General features: G+C 44.5%; 1 protein-coding gene across 1 annotated transcript in view; it reads right to left on the reverse strand.

The window, feature by feature from the left end:
• Positions 1 to 405: 405 nt before the first annotated feature.
• Positions 406 to 23057, reverse strand: part of LOC142301689 (dual oxidase maturation factor 1-like) — a 90639-nt gene continuing 67987 nt past the window's right edge. Inside the window, exons 6-8 of the mRNA XM_075342711.1 lie at positions 18152 to 18365; positions 11197 to 11411; positions 406 to 1514 (exon numbers count right to left, since the gene is read on the reverse strand). Coding sequence (XP_075198826.1) covers positions 1339 to 1514; positions 11197 to 11411; positions 18152 to 18365 — 605 coding nt within the window. The 3' untranslated portion in view covers positions 406 to 1338. The remainder of the gene's footprint in view (positions 1515 to 11196; positions 11412 to 18151; positions 18366 to 23057) is intronic.

Genomic DNA, 23057 nt, shown 5'->3' on the forward strand with positions numbered 1-23057 from the left:
AGAGAATAATTCCATCACCTGTGCAACATTAAGGAAATCCTGAAAGCCTGATTGAGGAAAACCTGAAACATGATCTGTTGGTGGGTCTTAAGGACTGGAGTTGAGAAACACTGCTCTAATACATAGAAGGCTGAACAATGATTACCACTCAAGGTCACATAACTCCAGAAACATCTACATCCGAATATATGAATTCTAGTCTATTCTAAGGCTGCTTTCACATTTTTATCTACGTTTACTGGTCCCGTCGAGGCTTCCGTCCAAACCTCCCTACCTCCCCCCTCGCAAAACGCGTTTCGGGCGCATACGCCGATGGGGCCATTGACTATAATGGAGCAGACAGAGTCAGAGTGTGCTCTGTCTTGCACCATTTTCTGCAGGCGAACACCCGAACGTAGTCTACTACATCTGGGTGTCCGCCTGCAGAAAATGTATATAGCCGAAATTGGTGCAGCCAGGCCTGTCCGCAGCTGGGACATGAACTGAACCACAATTGCCGGGGAATTAGTCAGCCCTCATGGTTCAGTCCTGCAAACCCTGAGTTCAGTCCAGGCTGCACTCCGGAGCTCAGGTGAGAGGTCCAGAGTTCAATGCAGGTAACCGCGGCCAGGACTGGTATTACTGGCGGTTCCTCCGGTAGACAGTACAACACTGATTGCGACCCTGGCCTTAGACTTCTAATCTATGCTTTCTGGGATGTATCTAGAGGGGGTGCAGAGATAGCAGGCACTTTTAGGCCTCATTCACACATCCATGCTGCACATACATGTTGTATCTGTTTTTTTACACGGTTAGAAAACACACCAATTATAATCTAGCTATAATATAACTAAGGATAACTTTCTCCATCTTCTATTGAACTGAAGCAGAAATATTAATGTGTATTGATTATCGTTCCACATTTTTGCCTGATGTAATGAACTAGACATAACAATATATTAATGCAAAACAAGTTATTAAAAGCCAGTTATCTATTGCTCATTAAAAGAAAAAACGTACATGTGAAATGATTCTGTTTTTCTTATGCAGTTTATATGCATTTTTAGGGTATGTAAAAAAAAAGTTCAAGACCAAGTAAATCTCTGTTTCTTTCTTTAACAATGCTGCGGTATCAATGTAAAGTGGATTCCAGTCAGGGGTTGATGAAATAGCAGTTGAGAGAAGCATTAGAGACAGTTTTTTACTTTTATCGATAGATTTTCAAATCGACTACTAAGTAGTTTCTGGGCATCTCTCCCAAGCCTTTAGTGCACTTAGCCTAACAGTTCTCCACCTTGGGTCTCTATACTTGGGTTCTTGACCATTATACATACAAGTCTGTGAAAGGAGCAGACGATCTTATAACATCTGGCTTACAGCTTCAGTTTTATTGTCTTCTGAGACAGAGTCATCATCTTTTTCAATTTTATTGCATAAATCCTCATTGTCTTTCAAGCTGAATAAACGCCGTAGCATGCTTGGCCGCATTATGTGTATCGTCAAAAGGATGATGCTGAGAATGAGGCAAAGTATACCTAAAGAAAAAGATAAAGTGGTAATATATAATTAGCAGCGTCTTGCCATAAAAAGACAGTAAGTAACTAAAACAGCTACTTCATTTATTTGAAAAATAATATTTGGAAGTTGATTAATTAATACGAGAAATTGTTTTACTTTGCACCAACTTTGTTAAATCATGCTTTTTTGTTTGCAGCATTTGTTACCTCCATGGTGTATTTTTTAATTGCATAATGTGACATTGGTTTAATAATTTTTGTTTGCATTTTCTATTGATAGATCCAATTTTAAGTAAATTACAGCTGTCTGTGAATTTTGATGAAGTTTTTAGTGCATTTTCAAAGAGTTGTTCAGGTGTCCTTAGCATAAGCCATTAATATCAGATCAGGGGAAGTCTGGCACCAGGCACCCCCGCCGATCAACTGCTATTAGCTCTGGCAGCAGTGGGAAATAAACATTGATCAGAGATGACTAGGACAGCTGTTCCGCTGACCTGCTTGTAACATGGGTGCCAATGAGTAAGTTTGTTTTGGCCAGTAAACTTTGCCTTTAATGAAGGAAACCCAAGCTCCTTTTTTTTCTTCTTTTCATAGTTTCTTGTGTCATATATAACAGCTGCCTCTAGTTCAAGATCAGAAACCCATTGCACTTTAATAGCTCATCATAGAGCAACCCACCTTACACTCCCTGACAGAAGTGTCGCATATCCATGTTATGTAAATAAAAGCTTATAACCTGACTTTAAATTCATCCATTGGTTTCATAAATTACTCTCTTGAAGGCTGAAATCCTCCCAGAGTTTGTTTAGGTTATGATAATAAAGTTGCTGCAAAGCTGAAATATTGATAATTTAATGAACACAGAAAGGTCAGATTTTGGCAAGAACGTCTGTCAGGGACTGTATGTCTATATCACATTTCAAAAATTATTGTAAACTACCAAATCCATTAGTTCAATCACAGTCACCACTTGCATACAATTAAAAAGACAGTAAAGAAAACTGTTAGTGTGACGCCCTAGCAGCAGTCAGACTGCTCGGCAGACACTTTGATGAAAAACAAAAAGGTTTTTTACGGGGGAGAATATTTGTGACGCCACCTGCGGTGTGCGGTAATAAGGAATACCGCCGCTGCTGTATGGGAGTGCCGGGGCTGATGGTGTTGGGGCAGCCTGGTGGTGATTCCCTCCGCAGGTAGGGGCCCCGGGACTCAGGGTAGGGAATAGGTAGGAACAGCCTATATTGATATAGGGCCGGCAGGGCGCTGGGGAGCCAGGGTACTCACTCAGGTGTGATGACGCATTCAGTGGACACAGACTCTGAGGTAAACAAAGTCTCTTGGTACTGCTGCTCTCGGTGACTGCACGTGCGGTGGTCTCTTTCAGTGATTCTGTGGTGGACTGGAGCCTTCCTCCATACACTGTATACTGTGTGTGTCCCTGGCCCCGTTGGCTTGAAACCTTCGGGTCCCGTCCCTCTTTTTAATTGGGACCTGCTCTTAGCAGCTGGCACGTGGGATTTTCTGTGACTGCTCTGTGTGGGAAGTCCTATCCCTCCGCTGTGCTGACGCCGCTAATCTCTGAGCCGTCAAGTACAGGCCACTGTCTGCGACCCAGCCAGGCTCTCCTCAGGGAGCTCTCAATCCCCAGGTCCTCTCTCTTTTTCAGTTACTACCAACTGTCTAACTGACTCCTCCCACCAGCCTGTCTGACTCATAGGTGGGCGGTTCCTTTCCCAGCTGGAACCACGCCCCTGGTGTGCCTGACAAGTGTAGTGTTTGGGTGACTAGGATTTGTGCTGTTAGTACAGAATCACTGTTGCGGACCCCGGAACCAAGGAGGGTGGGCCCTGCACCAAGGATAGAGGATAGTGCAGTTCCCTGTGACACCCTGGGCTAGTCCAGGGGCGTCACATTCCCCCTTGGTTAAACGTAGCTCGTCCCCGAGCTACAGTGCACCCAGAGTGTTTATTTTTATCTGCAAAAAGTGAACATTTTAATAAGAAAAACATATCTATCCATCCCACGCAGGGGAGGCACTTGAACCCAACGTTTCGCTTTCCCAATCCTTCATCCCACCCCCAAAGTTCCAAAAGGAGGCAAGCCACCGCTCCTGTTGGTGGCCAGACCTGGGCCATATGTCTCCCAGGTCTCTCCTCCACCTGTGTCTTCTCCTGTAGGTGGGGATGCAGTCCGTGGCTATGAATGGGAAATAACCATTTACAATAGCACCAGTTTGTGCTGGCTACCACCAGTCCTGTAGCCAAAGGTCCATTTTCAATAAAACTTATCATTGGTCGTCAATCAGGTCATGAATCCAGGTAATTAAAATAAAATCAACATTCTTCTTATCAACACTCTATATCAACATGTCTTACATGACTATCTTTAGCATGGAAAATAGTAGAATTAAAAGCATGGAAAATACTAAACATTTTTAAATTTACTCTATATTTAGACTATTTACATTAGGGTAGAGTAGCCGGGTTCCGCTACCATTCCTCATCTCTGAACCTATGTGGGGGCTGACCAAAGTTCACACGGGTGGACCTTCTCAGCTCCTGGCTTCCCTCTAACCCTTGTACTGTGGTGTTTGCTACTACCTGTTCCCCACTACTGGTGCTAGGTGTTGTAGGTGGTAATCTACGTGTTCGTGGTGCTGGTATGGGTACTTCTCTAGGTGCAATGATTTCAGGCCTCCTTGGTTCTGGTTCTTCCGCGGGTTGCGGGAATGTGAGTACAGGCACAATCACTGCTCCATTGTACATAGGCCAATCTTCCGGGAAGTCACCTAGGATGGTGTGGATCACTCTCTTCTTTTTCTCAGTCACTTGAGGTTGGGGCTGTTCTTCCTTCTGGATGTTCAGGGGTTCAGGGCACTTTTTCAAGTGGTCACGGGAAATTACAGCTGTGGTTCTTCCTTGGTCCTTGCTGACAAGACAGGTCTTCTGGTTGTTGAAATTGGAAGGCTGGACCACATATGGCTCTCTTTCCCACTGGTCGTCCAGTTTATGCATCTTTCTTTTTCTTTTTAAGACCACTTCTCCTGGTGAAAATGGAGGGGCTTGGGCTTGCTTGTTAAAGCTTCTTTCTTGCTTTTCCCTACTTTGGTCCAGATTCTCCTCGACATACTCTTGAATTTGCCTGTATTGAGCTCTACGCTTGGTATCCCAATCTGCATTTGGGGAATAAACTTCAGGCATCTCAACTTCCATCTCCAGATCCACTGGCAGTCTCCCAGGTCTAGCCCTCATGAGATAAGCGGGTGTGCATTTAGTGGAACTCACAGGAATACTATTGTACATGTCCACAAGATCTGGCAATTTTTCAGGCCACTCGTTCCGCTCCTCAAGGGGTAGAGTTTTCAGCAGGTTGATGACTACATAGTTCATCTTCTCACACATCCCATTTGTTTGTGCGTGGTAGGGGGCAGTGCGTATCTTCTTACACCCATACAATTTACAAAATTCCTGGAAGATTTCTGCTTCAAAAGCGGGACCTTGATCTGTTAGGACGTGATCTGGGTAACCGTGGGGTCTGCAGAAATGTGCCTGGAAAGCCTTCGCCGCAGTGCTGGCAGTTAGATCTTTGACAGGTACCACCACCAGGAATCTTGAATAGTGATCTACTATGGTGAGTGCATAGGTGTACCCATTCCTGCTTGGTGTGAGCTTGACGTGGTCTAAGGCAACGAGTTCTAGAGGCTGGGTAGTTACTATTGGTTGCAATGGCGCTCGCTGACTGGTGCTATCTTTTCTCCTTAATGTACATGGACCACAGTTCCTGCACCAAGCTTCTATGGTATCTCTCATCCCAGTCCAATAAAAGCGACTTCTCAGCAACATTTCCAACTTCTTCCAACCAAAGTGCCCAGCTCTATCATGATAGGCCTCCAACACCACTGGTGCATATGCTGTGGGTATTACTATCTGGCATATTCTCTCATGCGTTTTTGGATTAATGAGACTTCTGCACAACTTGCCTCCATGGAAACACAGACGACTTCTTTCTTTCCACAATTTCTTAGCTTCTTCTGGAGCATCTGGTTCAAGGTGTGAATCAGCCTCGGATATCAATGCCTTTATCAATCTGATTGCAGGGTCATTATCTTGGGCTTCTTGCCAACCATGGTGGGGCAATGGGTTGAAGGTCGCCTCTTGCTGATCACTATAATATCGGGGTTTCACTCTATCAGTAGGGCGATGGAAAGCAGGTATCTCAATCTCCTCCAGGTCATCTTCATGCCTCCCATCATCACACAACTGGGGCATCCTGGACAACGCATCAGCGTTAGCGTTCTTGCGACCAGCCCTGTACTTTATAGTGAAATCGTAATTTGCCAGTCGTGCTACCCACCGCTGCTCCAAAGCTCCAAGCTTCGCCGTGTCCAGGTGTGTCAACGGGTTATTGTCTGTATATACGGTGAATTTTGCAGAAGCCAGGTAATGCTTAAACTTCTCTGTCACTGCCCAAACAAGTGCTAAGAACTCCAGCTTGAAAGAACTATAGTTCTCAGGATTTCTTTCTGTTGGACGGAGTTTCCTGCTGGCGTATGCAATCACCTTTTCCTTGCCATCCTGTACCTGGGATAGAACAGCTCCCAGCCCCACGTTGCTGGCAGCAGTGTACAGCACAAATGGGAGGTTATAGTCAGGATATGCCAGAATCTCATCTCCTGTCAAAGCTGACTTCATCCACTTGAAGGACTTCTCCTGCTCCTCACCCCATGTGAATGGAGAGCCAGAAGTCTTGCCGTGCTTTCTTTGTCCGACTAGGAGATCTTGTAAGGGGGATGCCATCTTGGTATAGCCTTTCACGAACCTCCGGTAGTACCCCATCAATCCCAGGAATTGGCGCACCTCTTTGATGTTCTGAGGCCTGGGCCAGTTCTGGATAGCTGTGATTTTCTCAGGGTCCGGAGCCACACCTTCGGCACTTACCACATGCCCCAGGTATTGGACTTTGGGCTTCAGCAGGTGACATTTGGAGGGTTTTAGTTTCATCCCGTACCTGGAAAGGGCTTCAAATACTTCTGCCAGATGTCCCAGATGCTCCTCATAGGTCTTGGAATATACAATTACGTCGTCCAGGTACAGCAGGACAGTCTCGAAGTTGCAATGGCCTAAACAGCTCTCCATGAGTCGTTGAAACGTACCAGGTGCATTGCACAGCCCGAATGGCATGCTGTTAAATTCACATAATCCCATCGGGGTGGCAAAGGCGGTCTTCTCGCGATCCTCCTCAGCAACGGACACTTGCCAATAACCACTAGTGAGGTCAAGGGTAGAGAAGTAATTTGCAGATCTTAATGCAGTCAAGGACTCTTCAATTCTGGGCAGTGGATAGGCATCCTTATGTGTGATGTTGTTAATTCTCCTATAGTCCACGCACATCCTCATAGTGCCGTCTTTCTTCTTCACTAGGACTAGCGGGGCTGCCCAGGGGCTGCAACTATCACGGATGACCCCAGCCTCCTTCATACTTCTCAGCATGTCTTTGGCACACTGGTAGTGAGCAGGTGGTATGGGCCTATACCTTTCCTTTATAGGTGGATGAATGCCTGTGGGTATATGATGCTGAACCCCTTTCACCCTCCCAAAGTCTAATGGGTGTTTACAAAACACTTGCTCATACTCCTGAACCACCCTGTAGACCCCTTGTTTTTGATGTAGTGGAGTGGAGTCAGTACCTACATGTAACTCTTGACACCACTGTTCTTGCTGAATCTGGGAACTGTCTGTGGCTGACTGATCTGGTGTGGCTGAGGACTTTACTGTCTGGATGAAATTCTCACTCACAGTGTACAATTTGGCTATGGTAGCATACCTGGGCAGTCTAACCTCTTCCTCCCCGCAATTCAACACTCGCACGGGCACTCTCCCCTTACGGACATCGACTACCCCTCTGGCTGTCAGTACTGTAGACCAGTGCTCTGAAGGCAGGGCCTCTACCACTGCCTGGTAATTCTGTCCACGGGAGCCTACAGCTGCCCTGCACCATATCATCATCTCACTCCGTGGGGGCACTACCACAGGAGCTGCATCCATTACCCGTACACCGCCAATTTCCCCACCAGACAAATTTACCTGTTGCCTCTGCTGGAGGTCTCGAATCTCTCTTTGCAGGACCCTCTGGCGTCCCGTTCCTGCAGTTTCAGAGAGCTGTTGGAGAAGAAACAATACTTCCCCCATACAATTCTCAATAACATTAGTCCCCAAAATCATCTTAGGGTTCCGGTCACTAGGGTCATTCTGCACTACTATGAGTCCTTGGCGTGCTAACTCCACCCTGCCCACCTTGATGGTTACCTCCTTGAACCCGAGTTGTGTTACTGGTAAACCATTTACAGCATAAATGGTGAGGTCATTGTCCGGTGGGGCGAGTTCCTCAGTTGACCAGAATTTGGTATACAGTACTTGGGGTATAGTTGTTACCTGGGAGCCGGTATCAAGAAGTGCTGAAGTCGGAATCCCATCCAAGGTGATGGAAACGATGGTCCTTCCTCCAACATACCGCTCCCGCCAGTCTGCTGGGCCTTGTTGATTTAGTCCTGGGGAGTGGCCCTTGGCCCCAGGGGTGGCCCGTTTAAAGGACAATAACGGGCGTAGTGACCAGTCTTGTTGCACCTATAACAAACAAGGTTTTCATACCGGTCACGGTTCCTTCCTCTGTATGTCGAGGTCCTCCCTCTCATCCAAGGGACGTCATCTGGGCAGTTAGCAAGCTGGATCTTCTCCGCCGGCTTGGTCTTGGGCTTGAGCTGCATTGCCTCTAGGATCCTTGCAACATCACTGCTCAGCTGCTGCACCTGTAAAGACAAATCACTGGTATCGCCTGCAGGCGCTGCTGGGGTCTTTGGCTCTGGCAGTGCTCTAACAGGAGGTGGCACATGTAGAGGAGAAGTGCCGGCTTGCCAGGACGTAGCAGGAGAATCAGTTGGCTCTGGGGTTTGCAAAGCCTTGATGGCTCGGTCTTTTAAAACAGCAAAGTCCATTGCAGGATATTCCAGAGTCCACAGCCGTAGCTGCTTGCGGTCCTCCACTGACCCCAGGCCTTGCAGAAACTGTTCAACAAGCACCTTGTTTCCTTCAGCTTCACTGATGGGAATGGTTAGTTTGAGAGTCCGTAGCGCTGATTGCAGCCTCAGAGCATAGTCTCTAATGCTTTCTTGTGGGCGCTGCTTGCAGTTGTAAAACTTTATCCGGAGTTCTGCCTCAGTGCGGTTTTCAAAGGAAAGTCGCAGACGTTCAAAAATGGCAGTTACTGAGGCCCGGTCCTGATCTGTCCAGGTCTCCGCCTCCAGCTCTGCGGCGCCTGATAACTGGCCGAGTAGTACAGACGCTTGCTGCCGGTCATTCATCCCAAACATATCCAGGAGTGTGCGGATTTTTCTTTTGAATCCTTGCAGAGTGTCAGGGGAACCATCATATTGTGGTAGCCAGGTAGCGCCTGGCACATACGGTAAAGTCATTGGCATTATCTGCGCGGTCGCTCGTGCGTCCATGTCACCTTGATCTTGAGGGGGAACTGCCGCTGCGCTCGCTTCACCCGGCGCCAACATCTTTCTATGCCCCCTTGGTTTTCAGCAGCAAGATGGCGGCAACTGAATTTTTTTTTTTTTTATTCACTTTGGGCTCAACAGTTTTGGAGAAGGCGCACGTCACCCAGGTTAGTGGGTCCAGTCCAATCCTGTTCGTGACGCCAAAAATCAATGTGTGACGCCCTAGCAGCAGTCGGACTGCTCGGCAGACACTTTGATGAAAAACAAAAAGGTTTTTTACGGGGGAGAATATTTGTGACGCCACCTGCGGTGTGCGGTAATAAGGAATACCGCCACTGCTGTATGGGAGTGCCGGGGCTGATGGTGTTGGGGCAGCCTGGTGGTGATTCCCTCCGCAGGTAGGGGCCCCGGGACTCAGGGTAGGGAATAGGTAGGAACAGCCTATATTGATATAGGGCCGGCAGGGCGCTGGGGAGCCAGGGTACTCACTCAGGTGTGATGACGCATTCAGTGGACACAGACTCTGAGGTAAACAAAGTCTCTTGGTACTGCTGCTCTCGGTGACTGCACGTGCGGTGGTCTCTTTCAGTGATTCTGTGGTGGACTGGAGCCTTCCTCCATACACTGTATACTGTGTGTGTCCCTGGCCCCGTTGGCTTGAAACCTTCGGGTCCCGTCCCTCTTTTTAATTGGGACCTGCTCTTAGCAGCTGGCACGTGGGATTTTCTGTGACTGCTCTGTGTGGGAAGTCCTATCCCTCCGCTGTGCTGACGCCGCTAATCTCTGAGCCGTCAAGTACAGGCCACTGTCTGCGACCCAGCCAGGCTCTCCTCAGGGAGCTCTCAATCCCCAGGTCCTCTCTCTTTTTCAGTTACTACCAACTGTCTAACTGACTCCTCCCACCAGCCTGTCTGACTCATAGGTGGGCGGTTCCTTTCCCAGCTGGAACCACGCCCCTGGTGTGCCTGACAAGTGTAGTGTTTGGGTGACTAGGATTTGTGCTGTTAGTACAGAATCACTGTTGCGGACCCCGGAACCAAGGAGGGTGGGCCCTGCACCAAGGATAGAGGATAGTGCAGTTCCCTGTGACACCCTGGGCTAGTCCAGGGGCGTCACATTAGCTTCTTCTACAGTATCAATAAGCTCCTTTAACTACAGATATAGCATTTCCTAAAATGTTGCACATAACAATATTCAGAAAGATAACTTGATGCAGAAAGTGTAACTCACCACCTAACTTAGCATGTTCAACAGCTTGTGTTAGAAGGGTTGTCCACGATCAGACAGCTCCTTCTTAAGGACTAAAATGTCCTAAAAAAGTTAAAAAAACAGATATTCACCTCCCTGACCAGAGGCGTTCTGATGATATCTGTACTGTCTCTCCTGGTAGTAAAATATAATATTATAATGTTACATGATTACTGCAGTCAATCAGTAACTGATGGGCTGCAGCCTTTACAGTTTAGTTAGATAGAACAGTTAGCTGATCTGCTCCCGCTGATTGCCTGCAGCAGTTACGCTACATACAAATCTCATATGGTCTTTGCTTGACACAGCAACAAAAATTTCTGGAATGCTGCCTGTCTTATTTTACCTGGGGCACTTTAGCTTTTCTAGGGAACCTGTCAGCTGATTCATGCTGTCCAAACCACAGGCAGAATGAATCACATCCTGCCTGAACGACTTCAGCGTGCTATATTTTTGCTGAAATGATCTGGCATTTTAAAAAAAATCTAGTTAGAAGAACCATAGCCATAGACGAGGTTAGTCCTGTGCTGCTCCCAGATAGCTCTTCCCAACACCGGTCCATTTGATTGACCAGTCTTTTGGTACGGGAGAGACCTGTCAACCATCTCTATCAGTGCTAATAGGGGCTGAGCATTTTAGAAAAAAGTATACCTGGCTGCAATCATGTAGTCAGGATCTGATTCATTCTTCTCGTGGTTTTTGCAGTTTGAATCTGCCGACAGGTTCCTTTAAAAAGGGTGTTGTTGAGTTAAACTTTTTGCCTTAAGATTTTTTTTTCTGCGGGTATACTGTAGTTTATGCATCATGTTAAAAAAAGTTACATCTGTGCTGAGCCCATACATGCTACACATGTGATCCCTATAGTCCTAGTCATGAATATAGCCAGACCACTTGCAAAAAAAAGCCTGTACAATGTTTAAGGTCTAGATTAGGAAAATATGACTAAATAAATACCTGTTGCAAGACTCAACCAGAATGAAAGTCCAAATTTCATATGTAGAACAGTGCTGCCAAAGTGAATACCGCATTCAGGTGCCTGTCTGACGGTTGCGTATGATGTGAGTGATACTATCATAGACATTGCAGTCGCAAACAGCATGTAGATCCCATAAACCAAGAACGGCATGCAAAAAAGGACATTGCTGAGAATCCAAAAACAAAATGCAGCCCTGTGATAAAGGAATTAAGGAAAGCATACAGTCACCTTTCCTGGACCATTAATCAGTATACATGTTACTGAGGTTATTCATTGAAATACTCATTTTCCTATAAATACTATATATTACTCGGTATGCACCAATATGCAAACATTTACATTTATATTTATCCTTAGTACGCTTTTATGAATATGCTGCATTTCTTAAAACATCCATACTAAAAACTGGAAGCAAGGTACATAATGTATAAATGTTCTGCAATAGGTTTAGCAGCCTGCATACATTAAAATTTAAAATAAGGCAACATTTCTATTCTCCCTGGATTAGACAACAAATTTAAAAAGTTATTAGGCAGATGTCTAACATTTAAAGACAGATAAAGGGATATGCATTGCAGAACAAAGTAAGTGAGCCCTTAATGAAGCCTCACGGTGTTTTTAACCACTATGATACCGCTTTCACGGCCCTCATAGAGTAGATGTCCTTAAAATGCCACACACACAATATGATATCCCCACAATGATTTTCCCCACAGTATGCCCACAAACACAGTGTGATGTCCCTGTAGCGCCACTTAAGCCATCAGGAGCTACAAGGTAATGCATCCTGTCAAAGATGCACGGCCAACCCCAAGGAACCTGGAAGACCAGTGCCGGTAACACTAAAACATAATATAATTCCCGTTTTCCCTAGAGTTGGACCCAATGGATGGCCATCCAGGGGTGGAGCCGATCCAGTCCACTAGACGACATCCAGGTGGGAGGGGGCAGACAGTCAGTAGAGTCTGGAGAGTGAGTAAGTGGAAGTGATAGGATATGGATGTAACTGGACTGAAGGGAGTGTGTGACGGTGACCTGAGGGCCCAGGCGTGTGGTTGCCAGTGTGAGTACGGTGGAGTACTCCCAGAACCTTAGCACCGACGAGATACAGAATCCTAGGTCAGGCAAACGCTCCAGGCAGACCTGATAAAATCTGCACGGTGAGGGGGCCATCCAAGACCTCACTGACCGTAAAGTCCAGGGACATTAGCAGTGAGGGGAGAACCAGGGACTGGAACAGGACACCAACCCTACAGGGTTCAAACTGCCACCGTACGGATTAAAGACTGAGAGACTACTAGGAGGGGATCCCCAGACGCTCCAAGCCACGGGGACCCACCAACATGATAAGGGTGCAGGGCAAAGAAGCCACCAGGTCAGTAAACTGGCACTGGGACTAAGGAAACCATCGGTGAGCACCAGCCTTCCTCTGGGTACCAATTACCAAGCTGCTGTGAGTAAAGAACCCAGTTACACTGGAATCCCTTGTGAGGTCTACCTTCTTTCCACGCCTAACTCCATCACCTACCCCCTGGGGCCCCGGCTCTACTTGCGGGGGGCCCAACATCCAGACTGCCACTAACATCAGCCCCAGCGGTGAGAAACTGAGCAGGGGCAGTTCCATCACCATAACCGCAACCCGCAAGTGGTGTCACAATACAAACTTTATAAATACTCCCCTGTACATAACCTCCTTCAAGCAACCCCCAGGGTCATGGAACCAGGCCACCCAGTGACATATCCCAGCAATACACTGCCCGGGACCGAGTACCCCATAGCCCTGGGGCGGTACACCCCTACAATGCCTCACAATGCCCACAGCAATATATGATGCCTCCACGGTGACCACAAAACAGTGTGATTTTTCCAGTTACCTCCAACACAGTATAATACCTCCACAGTGTAATGACCCCCACGCACAGTGCCATGAACTGCACAATCGACTACATAGTATCAAGGCTCACACAGCCTCTCACGCAATATCATGGTTTCACGCTCCCAACACACATACTGTACATTCAATGACATCCGAACTTTCATGTCCAGCCACATCTATAATTATAGGTGGGGGACTAGGATGCACTAAAGCAGATAATGTAGGAATGGAAACTCCAAACTAATCATTATTCCTACAGATATAGGAGTCCTAAATTCACCAAAATTATAAAATATGTAAAGTTTAATTATATAGAAATTGACATACATAATTAGATGAAACATGGCAGTCTAGGTGGAAACAAGTATACAACATGTATGGTAGGTATCAATTAGTATGGAGGGGCATGTAGAGTGTACCACGTATAGACAAAGTATGTCCAGATAAAGAATACTGACAAATATACTGCGGACCAAAGCCTGTCTTGTTAGAATATAAATCAAAGACAATACAATAAAGTATATAGTGATGATAACACTCCTTAGCCATCACTCCCTGAGTGAAAACCTGATACCAGCACAACCCTGATGCATGTTTCGAGTGGGCATCCTCAGGGTATGGGGTCTCCCAAACACAATATAATGCCCCACACAGCATGTAACGCATAGTTGGATGCCCCACAGTTTCCCCCACAAGTATTAACAACACTAAAAAAATAAATACTACTCACATCATTCCCCCAATGCATGGCTCTACTCTTTCCTCTGTGGAAACTGAGGTTCTGCGCAGCAGACACAATCTAGCATCATCATAACACTTGGTGCTCTAAGACTGATGCTCAAACGCAGAATGGTGGAACACAAAGTTGAAAGTTCCCTGTTCCACGGCTGAATTTAACTATATCTGCAGTCAATCAATGGTTTGATTGTTGGAGTATACAACAGTGCAACTATCTCAAGTCTGCTGAAATATGACATTTTGTAACAATTATTATTATTATTATTATTTATTTATACAATGGATATATAGAAAGAAGCAGTCTGGCCATCAATGGATGGCTGACCATATACACTCATGGCTGAAAGTGTTCGCACCATTGAAATTGTCCCATAAAATGAAGTATTTCTCCCAGAAAATTAATGAAATTACACATGTTTTGTTATTCACATGTTTATTTCCTTTGTGCGTATTGGAACAACACAAAAAAATCTTAAAAATGGCAAGTTGGACATAATTCCACAAAAAAACCTCAAAAATGGGCTATACAAAATTGTTGGCACCCTCAACTTAATATTTGGTTGCACATGCTTTGGAATAAATAACTGCAATCAATGGCTTCTTTTAACCATCAACAAACTTCTTACACCTCTCAACTGGAAATTTGGACCATTTTTCTTTTGCAAACTGCTCCAGGTCTCTCATATTTGAAGGTTGTCTTCTCCCAACAGTAATGTTAACATCTCTCCACAGGTGTTCAATGGTATTTAGATCCAGACTCATTGCTGCCACTTCAGATTTCTCTAGCGCTTTGGTTCAGTTTCTGGGTATTTCTTGCAGTATGTTTAGGATTATTGGTCTGCTGGAAGATCCATTTGCTAGGACGCAAACCCAACTTTCTGATATTGGGCACTACACTACAACCCCAAATCCTTTGGTAATCTTCAGATTTCATGATGTCTTGTGTAATGGGGTGGCTGGTAGAAAGTATTCATATTCTGTGCTCTAGGACATTTGGGGGCTCACAGTGCCCTCTGCTGGTAAACTAGAACAGATTGGAAACAGATCATAAGTAGCATGTTTCCTCGAAGGACGGATTAGCAGGGAGCGCTAATCCACCAGAGGAACCTGAAGACTGAATACCCCATTCCATTGCCGAGGAACCTAAAGACCAAACATTAAGTATCCTCATCAGGAGAAGATACAAATGTGCGGTCAAACATTGAAGACAGAACTCTGTATACTGCTTCCAGAGGAGGTCTAAACTACGCGATAAAGTACCAAAGCCAGAATATCAAAGACCAGAGAAAGAGACTGACATCTTACCCAAGGCAACTTCCAAGTAAGATTGGCCACCACTTCCTACATATGTTACTGAATAACTAAGTATTTACCAAAATGGACTGGTGATGTAAAGATTTGTAACATAACTTAGTCAGCATTAGTGAACCACTACTATAGATAGGTATACTTAGAGCCTGAGTTTACCTGCTACTTATTTACTGGGACTGTAAGTACGGTGACACTGACGTTTCCCTGTTCATTACAGAAGGATTGGGTTTAAGATAAAATAAAGGGAGTTTGATTAATATAATTGTACTATTAGTTGATTGTAACTGTTAAGCTTGCCAACTGTAACCTGATTTGTACACAGAGTTTATAACTTGATTTCTATTCACCCATTTTTTGCTACTTCCCCTGTTCCCATACAATATAACCTTGTTTAGTCATACGGAGTCGCCTTCTTTATGTATTGCACAATTCGCCCAAGTGTACACTTGCCCACTGCCAAGGCCCCCAGAGCCAGATGCAGCAAAACAAACCCAAAACATCTTTGAACCGCCTCCATACTCAATTATAGGTACTGTGTTCTTTTCTTTGTAGGCCTCATTCCGTTTTCGGTAAACAGTAGAGGAATATGTTTTACCAAAAAGCCCTATCTTGTTCACATCTGTCCACAAGACACTTTCCCAGCATAATTTTGGCTTGCTCATGTACATTTTGGCAAACTGCAGTCTAACTTTTTATGTCTCTGTCAGCAATGTGGTCTTCCTGGGTCTCCAGCCATGGCCTTTAATTTCATTCAAATGTTGACAAATGGTTAATGCTGACACTGATGCACCCTGAGCCTGGAGGACAGCTTGAATTTCTTTGGAATTTTATTGGGTTGGCTTATCCACCATCCAGACTATAATGCATTGCAACCTTTCATCAATTGTTCTCTGCTGTCTACATCCAGGGAGATTATCTACAATGCCATGGTTTGTAAACTTCTTGACTATGTTGAGCACTGTGGACAAATTAACACAAGATCTCTGGAGATGGACTTGTAACTTGAGATTGTTGATATTTTTCAACAATTTAAGGTACCGTCACACATAACGAGATTGCTAGCGAGATCGCAGCTGAGTCACCGTTTGGTGACGCAGTAGCGATCCCGTTAGCGATCTCGTTATGTGTGACACTTACCAGCGATCAGGCCCCTGCTGTGAGATCTCTAGTCGTTACTGAATGGTCCAGGCCATTTTCTTCAAAGGTGATATCCTGCTGGGCAGGACACATCGCTGTGTTTGACACTGTGTGACAGGGTCACAGTGACTGCTGAGATCGTTATACAGGTCGCTACTGCGACCTGTATTGTTCCTGCATCGCTGGTAAGATCTGACTGTGTGACATCTCACCTGCGACCTCCCAGCGACTTACCTGCGATCCCTATCAGGTCGCATCGTTTTCGGGATCGCTGGTAAGTCGTTGTGTGTGACCGGGCCTTTAGGTTCTCAAGTCCTTAAACAGTGCTCTTCTCTGTCTGTTCTCCAATCTTAGTGTGGCACACAGAGGCACAATGCAAAGATTGAGTCAACTACTCGCCTTTTTATCAGAACTTTTTTTCAGGCGTGATTTTCATATTTCCCATACCTGTTACTTGCTATAGGTGAGTTTGAACGAGCATCACAAGCTTCAAACAAAGTTGTTTACTCACAATTTTGGAAAGGTGCCAACAATTTTCTCCAGCCCATTTTGGGGGTTTTGTTTGAAATTATGTTCAATTTGACTTGTTTTGCTGTTTTTGTTTTCTACTGTTTTAATACATACAAAATAAATAAGCATGTGTATAACAAAAAATGTGTAATTGCAATAATTTTTGGGAGAAATACTTAATTTTCTGGAACAATTTCAAGAGTGTCAACACTTTTGGCAATGCCTGTAATAGATTAAAAATGAAATAGAGATAAAATATTAGATGTATTCCGAATCCTGGTTGATTACACTTAGTGATTATTAAACCACTTTTTTTCTTCACAAATAGCTTAAAATGGTGTAAAACAACAAACAAGTAATTTTTACAATATCCATGCCTTTTTTATGCCAATACTCTTCTAGTCCTCATTTGTTCTCTATTAACTTTCTTCCAGCAATATAGGGGTAATATGACATGTGACAGCTGTAAGCAATGATTGGCACCAGTGGTAACCTCAGTGGTGGCATTGCAGGAGCCCGGTAAACAGAGACCGGCAGGAATTAATGAAGCATCAGCATGGCTGCAGAAGTGGATTGGTAGGATGAGTAGTATTACTTCTGTTATTTCAGACTATGGTCAGCTATTTGTAAAAAAAAATAAAGTTATAATTGAATGTCTCCTGGGCCAAAAGGTTGGTCATTTTTAACAATATTCAGTAGACTTAGGGGTACTTTACACGTTGCGACATCACTACTGAAATATCGTCTGGGTCACGGTTGTTGTGACGCACATCCGGCGCCAGAAGCAACATTGCAATATGTAAATCCTAGGAGCGATGATAAACGAGCATGAAACAGTCAAAAATCATTGATCTGTGTCACGTCGTTCATTTCCATAATCTCACTCCTGTTGCTGATTCGATGTTGTTTGTCGCTCCTGCGGCGTCACACATTGCTGTGTGTGAAGCCGCAGGACCGACAAACATCTCCTTACCTGCTTCCTGCCGCCAATGTGGAAGGAAGGAGGTGGACGGGATGTTACGTCCCGCTCATCTCCGCCCCTCCGCTTCTATTGGCCGGCCGCTTAGTGACGTCGTGATGACGTCGCGGAGACGCCGAACACACCTCCCCCTTGAAGGAGGGATTATTCAGCAGTCACCGCGACATCGCCGACCAGGTAAGTGCGTGTGAAGCTGCCGTAGCAATAATGTTCGCTACGGCAGGAATCACAAGAAATCGCATGTACGACGGGGGCGGGTACTATCGCGCTGGAAATCGCAAGCCGATGCTAGCGATTTCGCAGCGTGTAAAGTACCCCATAACATTTTTGATTTTGGTGTATAACTAGTTTGCTTTTTCCACTTAGAAATAAAAAATCTTACCACATTATTGCTGAGGAGTAATATGTAGATACGCAGTATTGTTGATGCAGACTACATGGGCTGTTGCTGTTGAATTTTTCAGCTACATATAATATGGGACTTGGAAGACCCATCTCTAATCCTTCACGGTAGTCTATATCATAATGAGTCCTTGTCTCCCAAGAAAACCATTCATTGTAATTGATCGTCTCATTCATTTGGTGCACAGGATTTCCTACAAAAAAAATTAACAACTAAATTCAGGTTTATGCTATACAGCTTTCAATCCATCCTTCTTTACTGGATAATAAATGCCTAATTTTCTATCTTACAGGGGTTGATGCTTTTCAATTAAGTTTCTACCCTTTTGGCAGTTTGTTTTAAAACAAGAAACCATGCTGCAATCGCCTTCCCAAGATTCACTGGCAAGAGTCCGCCGCTACTTCTGGTGTCTGGCTTTGCCTGTGGCACTGAAGTCATCTCAACAGTGCACCGGCCAATGATTGTACTCAGCGGCTCTGTCAGTGTAGGGTGAAGCTAAGATCATTGCTAAGCTGCCAAGGTTTTAATGTGACACCAGCGCCATAGCCAATGCCAGGTAATGGGAGAAGTGGTGGAAGTGTAGCATTAGTTAGAACTATAAAGCTCAGCACAAGTTCTGCTGTAACATAATCTGCTATCAGTTGTTTGTTCTGAATACGAGGGGCTGCTGATAAGTCTTTGGCTTTACCCGGAAAGAAATGAGATTGGATGATGAAACTTTACATTTATTCCACATACTGTCCACTGATGTCAACACACTTTTTACATCGGTATTCCAAGTTCTGTATTCCAATTTCACAGTGAAGAACAGTGAGTGCAGTGATTAGGAGACCAGCTCTGAAGGCTGCAGATGGTTGCTACTGGTGATTTTACAAGATTTTATAACAACAGTTTGATGCGAGGTGAGAGAAAGGTGGAGGTAGATGAGCAGTTAACTGCTATATAGAAATCTATGGGATGGAGACAGGTGGCTGGGGTGTTAGGCGTTAAATGTTAGAAAAAGTTGAATTTAGGGGATGAGCAGTATTCATAACAGCTTACAAAAAGTGGCACAAATTAAAAACATGATTTTATTAATACTTAATTTAAAATTAACAATATGGCACAAAGTACAGACTTAGACCATACTAAACCAAGTTTTAAGGCACACAAAAAGTGAGTACGAGGGTAAGGGCTAGGGAATAGATAATAGCTGATCCCTACCGCACTGTCGCCCTACCTTGCCGTGGAGATTGGCACCCTAAATATTGATATGGCACCCCCACTCAATGATGATTGTCCTTAGTACCTTTCCCTAAACTCCTTATTATAATAATGCAATAATATATAATTAAACTAAAGGATTAGAAAGTCACCAAACCTATTTAGTATGTCAGTATAGGCACACTCATTAAATGTAGAATAAACACAATTGATATAAGATTAGGAAACAAATAAATTACTTCACTTATCAATAATTAATTTCCTGGGTCCAGTCACCAAAGGTCAAGATAAAAGGCATGGTAGGGATATCAACATAACACAGTTTGTCCAATGTGTTTCACCCATTAAGTCTTACATGGGATTCATCAGGAGATGGCATGATTGCTATATTAAGGACTAATAACCAGGCCCATGCCAGGGTCCCCACAATGGGGCCTATTTAAACACCTTCCCCAGGTGGGCTTCATTCAGGATGTAGAATGCATGCTTTCCATTATAATTTGGCGCCGACACTGGTGAAGTGTGTCCCCTCTGTACGACCCCAATCAGTAGAGTAGAGATTGCAGCTTCCAAACTGTTAAACCAGAAGTGTGTCACCATGGAACAAATAATGCACCCCTCCGCTATCCAGATAGGATTTTCCATGTAAATACAAAAGTGTGTCACAGTGGAACACATTATTGCGTTCCACCATTATCCGGATAGTTGGAGAAGGTACCGGATGACCTAACAGTGAAACACATCATGCACTTGTAGCGCCCCTGCAGTCATGCTACTAAAATCTGCAATCTGGTTCCTGGAGCCCTAGCTCTGGCTAAACCCACACACACCTAAAACACTCACACAACCCTGGACCACAAGAGAGTTGGCCGTCCTATGGTGTAAAGCCTGTCCAGGAAGTGGAGGTTGCCTAGGAGGTGTAAATTCAACCCTCCTGTACTTAAGTCCCTAGAGGAAAGGGGAAGGGGTTGGTGAGTGAAGTGGAGGAGAAAATCAGACAAGTCCAAACAGAGACACAGAGAGGAGAAGGAAGGAGGAGGACAACTGGCTGGGTATCAGGTCTGGGTGCGAGGCCTGAGGTGGCACGATGCCCAGGGGAGAAGAACCTGGCTGCGGGGTCTGCAGGGGACTCTGACAGAGCTGTGCAAGAAAAGTGCATGGAGGGAGCCATAGCCAGGCTACACAGACAGAGCCGGGACAAACAGAATCAGGAATCTGTCCCCAGCAGCAGGGGAGTGTAACCTGTGAGTAAATATTCAATAAAGACTCCCTGTTTCCCTCGGACTTTGCCTGTTTGGATTCCTTTCAGCCTGCACCTCGTTGAGCACCACGGTAACCAGCAATGTGTGTGTCTATTTCCTACATTGTGTACCTCATCCAACACCAAGAGGTCTCATAGCCTATTCATGCACTATCCACCTCATCCACACCTAGAGGACACTGGGGTTTACTCTACCTATGGAGGGGGTTAACACACTTGCTGCTGATTCCATCAGCCCCAGTCTTTCATAAGCAGCAGCGGCGGCACCCATTCCCTTGCCGCACAACCGCAGGTGGCGTCACAAACATTAACTTTATTATCCCTTGTAACCAGCCCCTGCCATTTCATTAAGCATCCCCAGGGCACGGGATCGGGCAACGGTCACCAGAGTGACATTCCCATTTGTTACTGCCCGGGACCGAGTACCCCTTTCCCTGGGCGACACACACTCCACCTAGATAAATATCGTCATAAGCTGGAAGCAAAGTCCGTATTTGAGCACATGAAAATAATGAAGTATATTGCTGATTGTTTCATGAAGCAGTTGGACGATTAATACATATTATTAGCATTAAGTGGTCTAGGCAAAAGGACCAACTCGTGATATATTTGGCCCTGAGCCATGTAATTTAACCTGCAGAAGATAGTTATATTAGGATTGATCCAATCTAAAAGGGGGAGGTGGGCCTTTAAAACTGGAAGTAATCCCAATATTGGAATAGGGTAATATGCTGTTTAAATAGAAGGGACCATAAACAGACAATGAAGTCTAGTGCACAAGTTAAATATAGAAAAATTATCACCAATATTATGTAGGTTAAAGCAATAATTTAAAAACTGTACACTGGTATGATAGATCCTAACTATAAATCAATTTATTACCAGGTGGTAATTGGCAGAAAAAAAGCATAAAACAAATATTGGCAAATTTTAATCATAAAAGGCGGAAGTTTTTTTTTAAATTCAAGTGGAGGGACTCATAGAAAATAGCCAAATGTAAGCTGTCTATGGGGTCCCCTTGGTTGGACTCATTGAAAGCGGAATATCCACTGGCTTTCCTTTAGTATGATCAAATTATTCCAAACACCCTTTCTCGGAGAGTTTGAGACTACTTCGATGATCTTCAAAGAGATTTTATCCACTTTCCCTTATGATCTATCCTAACGTGTAGAGACAATGGTGTATCCCTCATATTCCTAATGCCTTCCTAATGTTCACCTATACATTTGTGTTGTTCTCTTTTAATCTTGCCGATGTTATTCAATTAACAGGTGCTGGTGGCTAAATAAAACACCCCTTCAGTACTACAATTAGGAAACCAGCTTAGGGAATAATGTCTTCCCGTAGTGGCGCTGGTAATATCTTTACTTGGAGTGTCCCACCTACGGAATTTCCAGTGTCCGCATTTGAAGGATCCAAGCACCCTCCTATCTTGCCAAGTCTCTTCAGATCTTGATGCACGATAAAAGCTGTTTACAAGGTGATCTACTATCGATCTCCTTTTTCCTGTATGTAATTGATGGGAAGGCCGAGATAAGGTGCTGTAGACCGCTTAAATTATCCCCCAATTTATTTGCAAAACAGATAAAACTTGATCATTATGGTTATCAAACATATCCATGATTCTTGTTATAGATCATGAATCAGTCTTGGGCCTAGGTATAAAAAGTATATCTCTTGAGGCATTAGCAGCCTGTCTATAGATTTTATCCAAAGCATGAAGTGGATGACCCCTGTCTTCAAATATACTTTTCAAATCCCAAGCTTGTGTGTGAAAGATCCCATCGTTGGAGCAATTTCTGCTTAATCTGAGATATTACCTCATGGGATCCCATCTGAGTGGTATTGGGTGGTAGCTAGTCCAATGTAGGAGATTATTTGTTGCAGTGGGTGTTCAATAAGTTTTTGTCTGTATTTTTCCCTGATCATCTCTGCTCAAAACCACATCACTGTTGTATCTCTGAGGTCAAGAATAAACTTTTTGAGTTATTTTAATTCCTGCACAAACTCTCTAAAGTTAATAACAGTTCCAGTAAAGAGGATGAAAAAAATATTATCAATAAAATGTCTCCAATAGGTATGATGGGTGCACCGTTTAGAGAGTGGTTCTTGGAACACTTTGGTGTCTTCCCACCAGTTCAGGAACAGATTTGCTCAGGATGGGGAACATGGACTCCCCATCGCAGTGCCCCTGACTTGATGTTAGTATTTCTTGTTAAATTGAAAATAATTACTCATAAGTATTCCACAAGTTCTAGTATGAGTAGATTGTGTTTATCAAATTGTATCAGCTATGAATCTAGAAAATATTTTACTGCCTTTAGGCCCAGATTATGGGGAATAGAGTTAAAAAGGATTATACTTCGATAGATGCAAAATGTATATCGTCATTCAAAACAATACCATCCAATTTAGTCAAGA

This window comes from Anomaloglossus baeobatrachus, chromosome 4 (assembly GCF_048569485.1).
Source record: "Anomaloglossus baeobatrachus isolate aAnoBae1 chromosome 4, aAnoBae1.hap1, whole genome shotgun sequence".
Classification (NCBI taxonomy): domain Eukaryota; kingdom Metazoa; phylum Chordata; class Amphibia; order Anura; family Aromobatidae; genus Anomaloglossus; species Anomaloglossus baeobatrachus.